At 41.7% G+C, this 14,487-nt stretch overlaps 2 protein-coding genes across 2 annotated transcripts in view; one reads left to right on the forward strand and one right to left on the reverse strand.

Annotated features, from left to right (window-relative positions):
- Positions 1–4,624: 4,624 nt before the first annotated feature.
- Positions 4,625–10,393, reverse strand: LOC311130476 (cytochrome P450 2B4-like). The gene is made up of 9 exons (XM_084163213.1): positions 10,025–10,393; positions 7,842–8,004; positions 7,460–7,612; positions 6,951–7,111; positions 6,452–6,625; positions 5,950–6,088; positions 5,579–5,766; positions 5,276–5,417; positions 4,625–5,119 (listed from the first exon to the last, which is right to left on the reverse strand). Exons 1-9 carry the CDS (start codon positions 10,184–10,186, stop codon positions 4,926–4,928), a joined length of 1,476 nt encoding a protein of 491 aa, XP_084019339.1. The 5' UTR covers positions 10,187–10,393; the 3' UTR covers positions 4,625–4,925.
- A 2,709-nt stretch (positions 10,394–13,102) lies between these two features.
- The window catches only part of LOC311131120 (nidogen-1-like), a 67,862-nt gene continuing 66,477 nt past the window's right edge, over positions 13,103–14,487 (forward strand). The window contains exon 1 of the mRNA XM_084163935.1: positions 13,103–13,392. Within this exon, the coding sequence (XP_084020061.1) occupies positions 13,189–13,392 (204 nt within the window). The 5' untranslated portion in view covers positions 13,103–13,188. The remainder of the gene's footprint in view (positions 13,393–14,487) is intronic.

The raw sequence follows: 14,487 nt of genomic DNA on the forward strand, positions 1-14,487 counted from the left end.
GGGGGACCTAGTGAATGACCTGCAGAGAACTGGGACCAAAGTAACAAAGCCTACCATCAGTAACACACTACGCCGCCAGGGACTCAAATCCTGCAGTGCCAGACGTGTCCCCCTGCTTAAGCCAGTACATGTCCAGGCCCGTCTGAAGTTTGCTAGAGTGCATTTGGATGATCCAGAAGAGGATTGGGAGAATGTCATATGGTCAGATGAAACCAAAATAGAACTTTTTGGTAAAAACTCAACTCGTCGTGTTTGGAGGACAAAGAATGCTGAGTTGCAGCCAAAGAACACCATACCTACTGTGAAGCATGGGGGTGGAAACATCATGCTTTGGGGCTGTTTTTCTGCAAAGGGACCAGGATGACTGATCCGTGTAAAGGAAAGAATGAATGGGGCCATGTATCGTGAGATTTTGAGTGAAAACCTCCTTCCATCAGCAAGGGCATTGAAGATGAAACGTGGCTGGGTCTTTCAGCATGACAATGATCCCAAACACACCACCCGGGCAACGAAGGAGTGGCTTCGTAAGAAGCATTTCAAGGTCCTGGAGTGGCCTAGCCAGTCTCCAGATCTCAACCCCATAGAAAATCTTTGGAGGGAGTTGAAAGTCTGTGTTGCCCAGCGACAGCCCCAAAACATCACTGCTCTAGAGGAGATCTGCATGGAGGAATGGGCCAAAATACCAGCAACAGTGTGTGAAAACCTTGTGAAGACTTACAGAAAACGTTTCACCTGTGTCATTGCCAACAAAGGGTATATAACAAAGTATTGAGAAACTTTTGTTATTGACCAAATACTTATTTTCCACCATAATTTGCAAATAAATTCATGAAAAATCCTACAATGTGATTTTCTGGATTTTTTTTTCTCATTTTGTCTGTCAGAGTTGACGTGTACCTATGATGAAAATTACAGGCCTCTCATCTTTTTAAGTGGGAGAACTTGCACAATTGGTGGCTGACTAAATACTTTTTTCCCCCACTGTAACATACAGTAGGCCAACTCCTATTCTGTTCTTCTGAAATACATTTTCTTCATATTATGTTTCTTTAGACCTGTGTTAGAAATTGCGTAATTCAAATCTGGTATTGGAATAAGAATCAAGAGATCTTCAATCCAAGCTTAATTTATTATATGCAAAATGTATGTATGATAAGTATGAAGGTTCGTATATACGGGTCCACTGAAATACCTCGCAGGGCACTCAGAGAACTGATCCATTGTTTACAGGTTATTTCTCAAATACTCTGACAGAGAGTTCCCACCTCTTCTGTTGGCCAATCAGAGTAAAGGACTGAGTGTGGTTTAGACTTTACTCAGCCAATCCGTTGGCGCACGGGTTAGTCCCACCCCTTGGCGCTCCACCGTTCCCAGGCATAAGTTTATCATAACAACCTGTAGAGTCAGCACCCAAAAGACTGTACGTTCCTACATCCAAGGACGGTTCACAGACAACAAAGAGGCAGTGTTCGTATCTGTAAGAAATACAAGTCTTATCTGTCCTTCCCCTAACGTTCCACACATGAATCACAGCCTGTTATGTGAAACAATTTATATCAGTATAGTACAAACCTATGCTCCTCATTAATGCATTCCTTCTAAGCTATTCATCACTTCAATCCAATTATTAGAAAACAAATCCCAACACCTGCCTAAAATAAATAATGGATTTATTGTGATGGTATATATTAATTTACTTTTTTATATGTAGATGTTCCAAAAGCGTGCATCAGCAGCTTGTATGTGGCTTGTATGCATGGAGGCCTGGAGATGCTAAAGGTGTTTATGTTAATTAACAATTTTAAAAAGTACATTTCAATTTATCAGTGGGTGCTTCAGCACCTCTACTTCCCGCGACTATGAGTGTGCACATTTTCCATAATTTTCCTTAATCCTTAATTATTAATTTACAAAGTATACAGGACGGGACTCTTATCAAGGATTCCAAAAATCCGTGACCCGGGATGTCGCAGCTACAGAAGCGGAGGCGAACGTGAAGATTTACATTTACATTTTAGTCATTTAGCAGACGCTCTTATCCAGAGCGATTTACAGTTAGTGAGTGCATACATTTTCACAAGATGGCGGAAACTGATGTTTTGTTTGATACTGATGGCGCGTCGAGTGAAGACAAGAGTGAGAAGGAATTGATTACAGTGGCGAACAAAAAAGAAAAAGTAAAGTGGTCATGGAGTCTAGTACATCCAAACCTACTTCTGATGCCCCGTTCACATCGTGACATATTTCATTACGCTATACGTCATCTTCACGGAGTCTTGCCCCGCTACTGAACATACAAGTGTAGTCGCAGATCAGACCGGGTATTTAACCGGATATTTCACCAGATGTATAAATGTGAAGTATCCAGTTGGTGTTTCCACTCACTACCAAATATGGTGATGAGAGGAGCCCAGTGGCCGACAGTGGGAGAAGATGGAGCGAGATAGATTTTGGCCAACATTCTGCTAATTTTCTCATTGATGAAACATTTGATCTCCATACAGTTTTCTGTTTCCAAAGTGGACTGCGTTTTGTAGACTTTACCCTTTGCCAAAGTTTTAAAAAATGTCGTTATTTAGAAGGAGTGCAAGGGCGAATTGAGTTATTACACACTCGCACTTCACAGAGTAGGATAGGATCTCACTAGCTCGTGCTTGGCTCTTCCCACCTCCTTGCTTGTTCTGCCAAAAATGGTTCATTTGCTCCCATTGAAAACGACAGGTTCTGGTCTGTCTTGGGTTAGTTATAAAAATCTTCGGTGTAGTGTTTAATGCAAGATGGAGGGGAGCCTGTCTCTCGTCTGAGATTGCATTTATTTGGGGAGATTGCTAAGTATGAACTTTTCATTCGAGACAGGATAAATACACTGAATAAAAATATAAAGGCAACATGTAAAGTGTTGGTCCCATGTTTCATGAGCTGAAATAAAAGATCACAGAAATGTTCCATAAGCGCAAAAAAACGTATTCGTATCAAATTTTGTGCACAAATGTGTTTACATCCCTGTTAGTGAGCCTTTCTCCTTTGCCAAGATAATCCATCCACCTGACAGGTGTGGCATATCAAGAAGCTGATTAAATAGCATGATCATTACACAGGTGCACCTTGTGCTGTGGACAAAAGGCCACTCTTAAATGTGCAGTTTTGTCACACAACACAATGCCACATATGTCTCAAGTTTTGAGGGAGCGTGGCACTTGGCATGCTGACTGCAGGAATGTCCACCAGAGCTGTTGCCAGAGAATGGAATGTTCATTTCTCTACCATAAGCAGCCTCCAATGTCATTTTAGAGAGTTTAGCAGTACGTCCAACCGGCCTCACAACTGCAGACCACGTGTATGGCGTCATATTGGGTGAGCAGTTTGCTGATGTCAACGTTGTGAACAGAGTGCCCTGTGGTGGCGGTGGGGTTATGGTATGGGCAGGCATAAGCTATGGACAACGAACACAATTGCATTTTATCGATGGCAATTTGAATGCACAGAGATACCGTGACGAGATCCTGAGGTCCATTGTCGTGCCATTCATCCGCCGCCATCACCTCATGTTTCAGCGTGATAATGCATGGCCCCATGTCGCAAGGATCTGTACACAATTCCTGGAAGCTGAAAATGTCCCAGTTCTTCCATGGCCTGCATACTCACCAGACATGTTTGGGATGCTCTGGATCGACGTGTACGACAGCGTGTTCCAGTTCCCGCCAATCCAGCAACTCCGCACAGCCATTGAAGAGGAGTGAGACAGCATTCCACAGGCCACAATAAACAGCCTGATCAACTCTATGCGAAAGAGATGTGTTGCACTACATGAGGCAAATGGTGGTCACACCAGATACTGACTGGTTTTCTGATCCACGCCCCTACCTTTTTTTTAAAGGTGTCTGTGACCAACAGATGCATATCTGTATTCCCAGTCTTGTGAAATCCATAGATTAGGGCCTAATTAATTTATTTCAATTGAAAGACTTCCTTAAATGAACAGTAACTCAGTAAAATTGTTGAAATTGTTGCATGTTGCGTTTATATTTTTGTTCAATGATAATAAAACATATTTTGTTAAGTTACCTTTTCCTCAACTTGTTTCTCTAACTTTATTGCAAGTCGAGCTAGCTTGCGCTGCAGAGCAGCTAGCTAAAAGCTAGGCTAGGTTGAAGATACTGTACCATTGTAGCTAGCAACCCCCACCTAACAATTATCATAAAAAACAAACCATCACAATAAACTTAAACAGGAGGCAACAGTCATATAATATAATTCGCTTAACAGCCAAAGTGTATTATTTAACATTACTATTTAACATTACTATTAGTTTCCCACGGGGGACCAGTATGAAAAAAACATGTATGCACTCACTAACTGTAAATCGCTCTGGATAAGAACGTCTGCTAAATGACTAAAATGTAAAAATGTAAGAAACTATTTTATTTTAAATTCACCATATGCTATCTAGGAGGCAGATAGCTTCTGCAGTACTTTTGTGAGTAGGCTAAGCATTGCAGCTCATATAGAGCTTAATCTACATTTTTTGTTTGGTGCAGGAGTTTTGACCTCAAACATAAGAGTTATAGATGCAGGTAAGGGAATGGGAGGGCATAAAATCAGAGGTCCACATTTTGAATCAAAATCACGTTTTTAGTAATTGTTATTTTACTTACAAACACTTGAAAAGAAAATACAATTAGTTGTCAGTAACATGTATTACAAAATACATGCAAGCATACTGAATGATCTAGTTTGTGAATGAGCATTCCAATATCTGATCCTTACAGAAGCTGACACAGATTATAAGGCAATTAATGGTGGGTTACACATTGTTGAAAAACTACTTGTCATCTGATGACTTACTGAGATGAAGGTGAATTATTACAGAATAAGATCTCTAGCTGTCTGACAGAACTAGTGCTCTCGTGGAGACTGTAGGTAGTTCACCCTCTCTCACTGCTCCTCAGGCGCACTCCCAGGCGGTAGGGCTTTTGAGACTGTGTCCCACCAAAGATGAGGCTGAAATCTGGGACACCTCCATCCTCAGGCCAGACGAATCGGAAACGCCGAAGCAATGTCACTAGAACCAGGAAGAGCTCCATTCGCGCTAACCCCTCCCCCAGACACACACGAGGTCCTGGGGAACACACACACGGTTATCAATGAGAACAACATTTCACTCATACCTTCATGTGCATGCAGCCAGGTATTTTATGTCAACATATTCTCCTGTCGCTGTACAACATAGTATCATTGATAAGCCTCAGATATTGATGCTTTTGCAAAAAGGCACCTGCTGAGAATGGCAGAAAGGCTTCTGGTTTCACAAACTCTCCGACCTCGTTGAGGAAGTTCTCAGGGTTGAACTCGTGAGGGAATTTCCACTGGCCCTCTTCATGCAGCACCGAAGACAGGTTAGGAATCACCATCGTGCCCTGGAACAGACGAGGGAGAGAGGGATTAAGGGTGAGAAGGAGAGGTGGAGAGGTACACTAAAGACTGAGACAGCACCCATAATGACCACTCTAGCCCAGGAGATCTTTATAGTTCAAAGGTCACCAACAGGCAGCATATCAGTCGTCATGGTAATGCTCACCTGGGGAAGCTGGTAGCTATGTAGTTGCGTGTCGCTGCAGGTAGTATGGAACACGCTAAGAGGAATGGTGTCACTCATGCGCTGTGCCTCGTGGATCGTGGCTTGAACATACGGCATGGCATGTCTGTCCTCAAACGAAGCGTCTGCACGTCCCTCAAGAACATCGGTGATCTCTCGGTGACAGTGATCTGGGACAAACATACACTCTTTGGCTGGGATTCAATCCAATAAAGGTTTGTAGATCGTTTGATATTCAAAGCAAATGTCCTATTGAGCCGACATATGCAGTGTTTACCGTGAATGCGGACACATTGTCTACAAGCGCCATCAAATTGAATTAAATGTATGCCAGTGTGTGTATATTTCCTCACCCTGTACATGTTGGTTGGTCATCAGGTGTAGCATGGCAGAGCGGAGGGTGTTGGAAGTCGTGTCTGTCCCAGCAAGGAACAGATCAAGTAGTAGAGACACCATCTGAGTGTCATTAAATGTGGAGTCTCCATCAGCTGTCTGAAACAGACACATGCACGCAGACACACACACACACACACACACATGGACGCAAACACACACACACACATGCACGCAGACACACACACACACACACCAAAGGCCTCTGAATTAAATTCTGCATTCCACCCTGCGCCATCCTGTAAAGTACTTCCTCCTCTTCCACCAGCCCAATGAAAATGTTTGCCCTGTTTACGGAAGTCATACCAAAGACTCTAAAAATGGGATCCGATGCCTCTCTGATTGGCAGATGGATTCAGGGTAAAGCCCTGCAACAGACTAGTGTCCTATCCAGGGGTGTACTTGTACATCAAGCTGCTTAATGCTACAGAAACAGGAGATAGGCTCATGACCTTCTCCTACCTTGTCAATCTGGTCCAGGTAGCAGTCAAGGAGGTCTCTGGGCTCTCCTGCGACCCTTGAACTTTTGTGCTTGGTCACAACCTTCTTGATATGTTCTTTCATTTGATTAAATTTGTGGAAAACGTTCCTGAAGGGCAAAGGGAGGGGCCTCAAGACCGATATGATTTCATAGAGCTACAAAAGATAGATTGGAGGAAATGGATGTAAAACAGAGGGGAATGTGGATCAGTGTGTCATGTCTAGCACAGAGAGGTCAGTGAGGATCATGTACACTCTTATAAAAAAAGGTTCCATCTGGTACCTAAAAGGATTCTTTGGCTGTCCCCATGGGAGAACACTTTGAAGAACACTTTTGAAGAACACTTTTGGGTTCAGTGTAGAACCCTTTCCCCAGAGGGTTCTACCTAGAACCCAAAAGGGTTCTACCTGGGGACAGCCAAAGAACCCTTTTGGAACCCTTTTTTAGTAAGCATGGAGTGGCACAGGGCTTAGACTGTACCATGGCCCAAGGTCCGAGAGCTTCCTTGGTCAACTCCCCTAACCTCTGGATGAGGGTGAGGATGACCGGGTCGTCGTATTCAAACCTCTCTCCGAAAATCAGGGAGCAGATGATGTTAGACGCAGCCAGATGGAACAGGTGCTGAGGGTCCATCGAACCGCCTACCAATCACAGCACAAGGCAATACACACAGACAAGGTAAGAACGACGATCACAGAGCTACTGAATTGAACAAGCTGACAGGATAGATAAAGTAACAACCACCACAGTCTTTATACCTAATATTAAAACAGTATAGTAAATATTGTCATACTGGGAGTATTACTGAGAGTATCTTATTTCTGACAAGTATGTGTGGTTTTGGAAGTTTATTACAACTAATAGTTAATAGTGTAATTATTTGATACAGTATTGGAGGATCTTTGGGGTGAATACTAAGTGCCGATAATGACATGAATATGTACGTTGATGACTATGATTACTAGGACGTTGTGTGTGTGGGACTGTACCAGCACTGCTCTCCAGCTCAGTGCAAATGTGGGACACCTCCTCTAGGATGCGCTCTTCCATGGAGTGTTTGCCAAGGCCAAAGTTCCTCAGCGTGGTCAGAGCAAAGCGCCGGTGGTCCCTCCAGCTGGAGCCATAATTGGCCATGACGATCCCTGATCGGCACACACACATACAAACACACACGGAGCGGACATGGGTTGGGCTCACGGTCTCATGCCTGCTATTGTGTCACCCTCAGCCCAAGGGGGGATTTCCTATTGGGCTAATTCTTAAGATGTTGGTTTCTCCCGTGGGAGACCAGGGCTCAGATACCGCCGACTGGCACACACACAGTACCCATTATTATACCACATATTATAAAAGGGGTCAAGAACCTACTACCTTTGCCTTCGAAGAGGTGGCTGATCAGAAGATGGGTTGGTCGTCCAGCATATTCCGCTGCGTGTGTCACCAGTGCCTCATGAACCACCTCTAGGCCATTCAGAACCACTGCAGGCCGTGAGCCGATGTATATACTGAACACATTACCATAGCGCCTCTTCAGCTGAAGCACAGAAGGAGAGAGACAGTAAGTATTTATTGTGAGAATATAATGTGGGACTTTTATTTTGAAATGTTATTCAGGCACTTGGGAGAAAACGCAAGGGTTGATGGATAAGCTTTCAGTCTTGAGTTTTAGAGTGGTTACAGGAGTAACTCTTGGCTGACTACTATTATTTTGTCCCTTTACAAGTTGCATAGCACTCTGATATTAAACATTGAGTCTCAGTGTCCCTGGTTTCCATTCTTATGTGTAATAACAAAAAAGCTCAACCGTATTCACAACATATCTACACAGTGTTGTTAGTGTGTAATTACACCATTTCTACCCAGGATAATAAAGTGTTTCCCTTTTTTTTATTAAATATTTTTTCCTTGTTTATAAATCCCATAAAAAAATTCGGTTTAGAAATAATGGAAAGCGTGGTTCTTATCCACAATTTTCACTCATTCTTTCAAAACTTTACACTAAATGATATCATTATTTCTGTTTATTGTCAAATTAATAAAACATTGTGTTTTGTTGAAATTGTGTTATGACATTACAACCTTTTTGAGAATTTTCTAGTCCAATTGTAGCATGATTCCACTCTTTGTATCCGTTTGCATCAGTTTCAATGCGAGACCTTTATTTTGAAGGCGAACCACTGATTCCACTATTGCTGCTCATTGTCCTAGAACTTTAGCCTACATCACACTTAATACCCATACAGTCAGCCTGGTCTCATAGACTAGACGTAACATAGTAAATGTAGATCCGAGACACTCAAATTAGTATGATATGTTACCTTTGGTATGGTTACATGAGACAGATGGTTACTTAAGGCAGTGGTTCCCCAATTATTTTTTAAAAGAACTCTCCGGCTTTAAACTTACTCTTGAAGGTTGTAATAGTAGTGCAATTTCGAAATTGGGTAGTGCATCATCAGTTCCTCTTGTCATGTTAGTCATTGCATACCTTAGAGAGCTATTTATAACTTGTCAGAAATCAGATCAACTAGCCCATGTCAGCTACCATTTTTTATTTAGGTTTTTAACCCATAGATGTTGTTGTCATTTTTTTGTCACTCAAATATCACATGAATACACATTAGCCATGGCAAAATTTATAGAATTGCAAGAAAAATAGCTTTAAACCTGCAAAATTCTCTCCACCAACAAGAGGGTGTGAACAGTTTGTGTCATGACCAGTGCTTGTGCCCATAGAAATAGACGTGGTGTGTGCGCGCAGGGAGGGCGCGGCAAATTCAATACATATTGTACATTTTGCAAATTCGTGACATATAATACAAATTGTAATTCGTAACATATCATAAGAAATGGGTGATGGACATCCATAATACATACCATACGAAACGTAACATATCATACATACTAAATGGAGTGTCTCGGATTTACTATACAGAATAATAGGAATCCGTTGACTTATATTACGGGTTGCTTGTAGAAAGCTTTATCCAAAATATTAGCGTCACCAAAAAAAGGTGATTTCCAGCAGGGTTATCGTAGCAGGTCTCGAGAGTAGGTCGAGCGAGAGTAGGTCTTGCATGCTGTCTAGACCAGGGCGCAGGTGCGTCTGCGTGCGCATGTTGATTTTGTCTACCTACACCAGGTCGAAAAGCGTAAACACATTAAAGTTGGTTGCCAACCGCCATATAAAATCCAAAGAAGAGGAAGAAGCCTGAAGGAGGAGAGATTACTAGAAACAAACTCTGTTTACCCTTTATCAGTGGCTTTATTGTCAGGGTAGAGGACCATGTGCATTTCAGGTAAAATAACAACCCAATGTTTATATCCCAGGACAAATTAGCTATCAACAGCAAGCTAGCTAGCTAAATTGCCATAAATGTTTAATACTTTTCAACCTGTCCCCAAATTAATATAGTTGGTTCAGAGTTGGTTTTGATATTTCAACCTGTGTGTCCTGATCGTGTCTGGTGTGGGTGTACAAAATCAACATGCGTGCGACGGCGCCCGGTCTAGTCAGTATGTAACCCTAGCCTACAACGTATAGCCCACTTTACCCTTTCCAGGTCTTTGAGGGGGTTGACAGGATCCAGCTGTAGCAGATTGCCGAGGATGGGCAGGGGACGGGGTCCTGGTGGGAAGTTTTTAGGTCGGCGGACCCTGATGAAGAAGAATAGAAGGAGGATAAAGAGCCACAACAACACCACCGACCCTAGCATGGCGACTGGGCTTCAGGAAATGTGTATGCTGTATGCTAGGCTACTTCACGATTTAAAGCTGGCTGATTTAAAGATGCCGGTTGTCACCCACACAAATTGTGGACTTTGTTTTGAACACTAGGCAGCAGAGGTTTATCAGAGGGATATTTGCTGACTCTAAGTTTACAGTAAGCCTAGTTTCGGAAATCCCAGATCTAGGGCAACAGTTAATGTGGGAGGTAACCTGTCTGCCTATGGGAGACTAGTAGGTTTACAGCCCTGATTCAGGACTTAATACTATTTTTTTGACAAATAGGATGGAAGGGAGTTCCATGCACTCATGGTTCTGTATAAAACTGTACATTTCCTTGAATTTGTTCTGGACCTGGGGACTGTGAAAAGACATGACATGGCATGTCTGGTGGGTTAAGTGTGTGTGTCAGTGCTGTGTGTAAGTTGACTATGCAAACAATTAGGAATTTCCAACACATTAATGTTTTTTATAAAAACAAGATGTGACGTAGTCAGTCTTTCCTCAACTTAATATTAGCCCTCTGATTACAATGAAGAGCAAGACGTGCCACTCTTTCTTTGCAGCACTTGACCATATGACTGGACAATAATTAAGATAAGATAAAAGTAGAGCCTGCAGGACTTGCTTTGTGGAGTGTGGTGTCAAAAAAGCAGAGCATCTCTTTATTACGGACAGACCTCTCTCCATTTTTACAACCATTGAATCTATATGTTTTGTTTTAACCATGACTGTTTACAATCTAAGGTAACACCAATTAATTTAATCTCCTCAACTTGTTCAACAGCCACACAATTCATTACCAGATTCAGCTGAGGTCTTGAACTTAAGGAATAATTTGTACCAAATTCAATGCTGTTAGTTTTAGAGATGTTCAGGATCAGTTTACTACTGGCCACCCATTCCAAAACAGACTGCAACTCGTTAAGGGTTCAGTGACTTCATTAGCTGTGGTTGCTGATACGTACAGTACCAGTCAAAAGTTTGGACACACCTACACATTCAAGGGCTTTTCTTTATTTTTACTATTTTCTACATTGTAGAATAATAGTGAAGACATCAAAACTATGAAATAACACATATGGAATCATGTGGTAACCAGAAAATTGTTAAACTAATCAAAATATATTTTATATTTGAGATTCTTCATATAGCCACCCTTTGCCTTGATGACAGCTTTGCACACTCTTGGCATTCTCTCAACCAGCTTCACCTGGAATGCTTTTCCAACAGTCTTGAAGGAGTTCCCACATATGCTTAGCACTTGTTGGCTGCTTTTCCTTCACTTTGCCGTCCGACTCATCCCAAACCATCTCAATTGGGTTGAGGTCGGGGGATTGTGGAGGCCAGGTCTCCTTCTTTGTAAAATAGCCCTTACACAGCCTGGAGGAGTGTTGGGTCATTGTCCTGTTGAAAAACAAACGATAGTCCCACTAAGCCCAAACCAGATGGGATGGCATAACGCTGCAGAATGTTGTGTTATCCATACTGGTTAAGTGTGCCTTGAATTCTAAATAAATCAGAGACAGTGTCACCAGCAAAGCACCCCCACACCATAACACCTCCTCCTCCATGCTTTACGGTGGGAACTACACATTTTTACATTTTACATTTTAGTCATTTAGCAGATGCTCTTATCCAGAGCGACGTACAGTTAGTGAGTGCATACATAAATATTTTATTACATATTTTAATTAGCAAACAATCAGTCAGTGAATTGTTTTTATTCACCATTTACATTTGAGTTAAAGTTAACGTCTGTCAGTAAAGACTAGGAGCACTGTACATCAAACTGACCAGGCCCTGATAGCAATAGGGTTGTACAATACTACCTCTGAATGTAGTGACTACATTTGTAAAACAGGTAAATGTAGCTTTCATTTAAATCAAAAAGAAAATATATCACACAAAAAAAGAGATTATGAAATCCTCCTCATCCATTAAAAATGGATTGTTAAATTCTCTTTGACATCACATTTCAGACACAAGTCAGCAGGTGGCAGTGTCTTCAAATGAAAAATAAAGTTAAAAAATAAGGCAACTACAAGCAATAGGCTATATGTTTCAAGTAGTTTATATTTTTATTCTCTCCCTTGTTATTAATTTGCTAAACTAGTTAATCTGGTTTGGAAAAAGAAAATGGCGACCTACCATTGCAACACTACTCTATGTTGCACACATATTATATAGTTATTTTGCAATCGTTTGCAATTGTTTACAATCTGTTACTTAACTTGGAACAAAATGTGGGTTGAAGTTGAACAAAGGCAACACTTTTCAGCAGCTAAATATATTTGCATGAAGCTCTACTCAACAGCGTTGTTGTTTACATTTTAACATTCAGCAGAATCTCTTATCCAGAGCGACTTACAGGAGCAATTAGGGTTAAGTGCCTTGCTCAAGGGCTCATCGACAGCAATATTTCGGCCCAACGCTCTTAACCTCTACGCTACCTGCCGCTGTAACGTTAGTTGCTGTAGCTTGGTTAATTATACATTTACAAACGTTTTAACCACCAGTATGTTGTTGGACAAACATTACAGAATGATTTCTTATATAGAATGATCTGCAATTCTGCACCCAAAATCATCACTCATAAATTGCTTAAATATGTGGTTATCAATTCATGAAAGAACAAGGTTCAGTTTGTTTGGTGAAAGACTGCGAGTAAAGGCAAAGGCACTTAAATAAAATGTTTCATGTTTAATTTATCTAGCATATCTAGAAGCGAGAAGGTTAAACCGTCGGGACAGATGCATGATTGTAAAGACTGGAAAGCGGCATTTGAGGCAGGCAACCCCGCGTAAGTGTTTCATGCATATTTCTCCGCCTCCAACTCCACCCACCCTTTATATGGGCTTTTGCTACCGCCGATTCATTCCGCTATTGTGCGACCTGAGGTGTGCACCGCATCGGAACCGCTTTGGCAAACTGGGTAGCCAAGCCTATAGGTCAAAACTAATAACAGTTCTGGGCATAGACGTATTTAAACATGGATCTTCATCAACGACTTTGGTTAGAATGGGCAACTCTTTTTGCCATTGCGTTATCAGTGAACAGTTTGAGCAAACGCGACATGTTTGATTACGGAGAGCAAGCTGGAGACCAACTGTTGGAGCAGGGTACCGACCAAACTCAAGCACTTATTTTGGACCAGTCAATGTTCTTCTTCGATGGCGCATATGACACTGTTTATGTGAGTAATTATGTTTTATGCACATGCGCAAATAGTATCTTAATTATGCACGAGAATAGCTGCCAAATATATCAATGCCAAACATGCACATCCATCAATTATGATATTCACATGCATGTTGACTGTTGAGAACCCCTTCCTATGCATGCATTGTGATAGGCTATTTTATCCATGAAAGGTAGCTAACAAAACAATTACATCCTATGTTCTCAATTAGTTTACCACCTCATGCATATGCCACATATCACATAATTCAAAATCTGTTCACAAATTAAAGTACTGTTTGATGATAATCAAATTAGCATAAATTGCTCAAATCCCATGATTTGGGGTGATGAAAGGCTATGTGGAATGTTGCTAGGAGGGTTTGGAATGTCAATAAATTCATTATGTGACTGATAAGGCTATCAACGCCCACCTTCATAAACACTGGCTTGGCTCTGTGCCTCCTTATACTGTAGAATATCACATACCAACAAATCATGTGATGATGGTTGATAGAGAATGATACATTCATTGATCCACATATGTATTTAGTTTAGAATGTTTCAGATCATCCCAAGCACCTGAAAGTTGCCCAAGATGTCACATTGACAATTGTCTCCCCTGTTGTCTCTCTCTCTCTCTCTCTCTCTCTCTCTCTCTCTCTCTCTCTCTCTCTCTCTCTCGCTCTCACCTACATCTGTGTATGATGTATCTACTGCATTATAAATTAATTCCCCCTTTAGCTATGGACCCCAGACGGTGCAGTATAAGGGTTAATTAACCCTAACAATAACTTGTCTGTTCATTAAAAAGCACTTATCCCCATTGTTGTAGATTGACAAAACATTAACCCCAGAAGGCCCAGGCAAGCTCATCCCCGTGCCCCATTAGAAAGCAGCTTTGTCTGTGACGTGACCCACCTTTTGTCGGATCAAAAGACAGAGACGGCACAGAGAAATGATGAGGTCGCCACACAGCAGGCCTATTGTGTGACTTATCTCCAAAGAGGCTCCAGAGTGACCTTAAAGCTCAGACACACCGGTATGATTGTCAAACGTTTGCCTGCCGACAGTACTTAGCACCTCTGAACAGAGTGTCGGCAGTCAATCT

Source organism: Coregonus lavaretus (genome assembly GCF_964263955.1).
Source record: "Coregonus lavaretus genome assembly, chromosome: 6".
Classification (NCBI taxonomy): Eukaryota; Metazoa; Chordata; class Actinopteri; order Salmoniformes; family Salmonidae; genus Coregonus; species Coregonus lavaretus.

What these genes read in the sequence shown, in the direction of transcription:
- LOC311130476 (XM_084163213.1), bottom strand. Translation starts at nt 10,186, where the DNA reads ATGCTAGGGTCGGTGGTGTTGTTGTGGCTCTTTATCCTCCTTCTATTC. An exon ending in GACCAACCAACATGTACAGG is followed by an intron (nt 5,767 to 5,949) that starts GTGAGGAAATAT and finishes TGTTTGTCCCAG; the next exon opens with ATCACTGTCACCGAGAGATC. An exon ending in CTTTCTGCCATTCTCAGCAG is followed by an intron (nt 5,120 to 5,275) that starts GTGCCTTTTTGC and finishes TGTGTTCCCCAG; the next exon opens with GACCTCGTGTGTGTCTGGGG.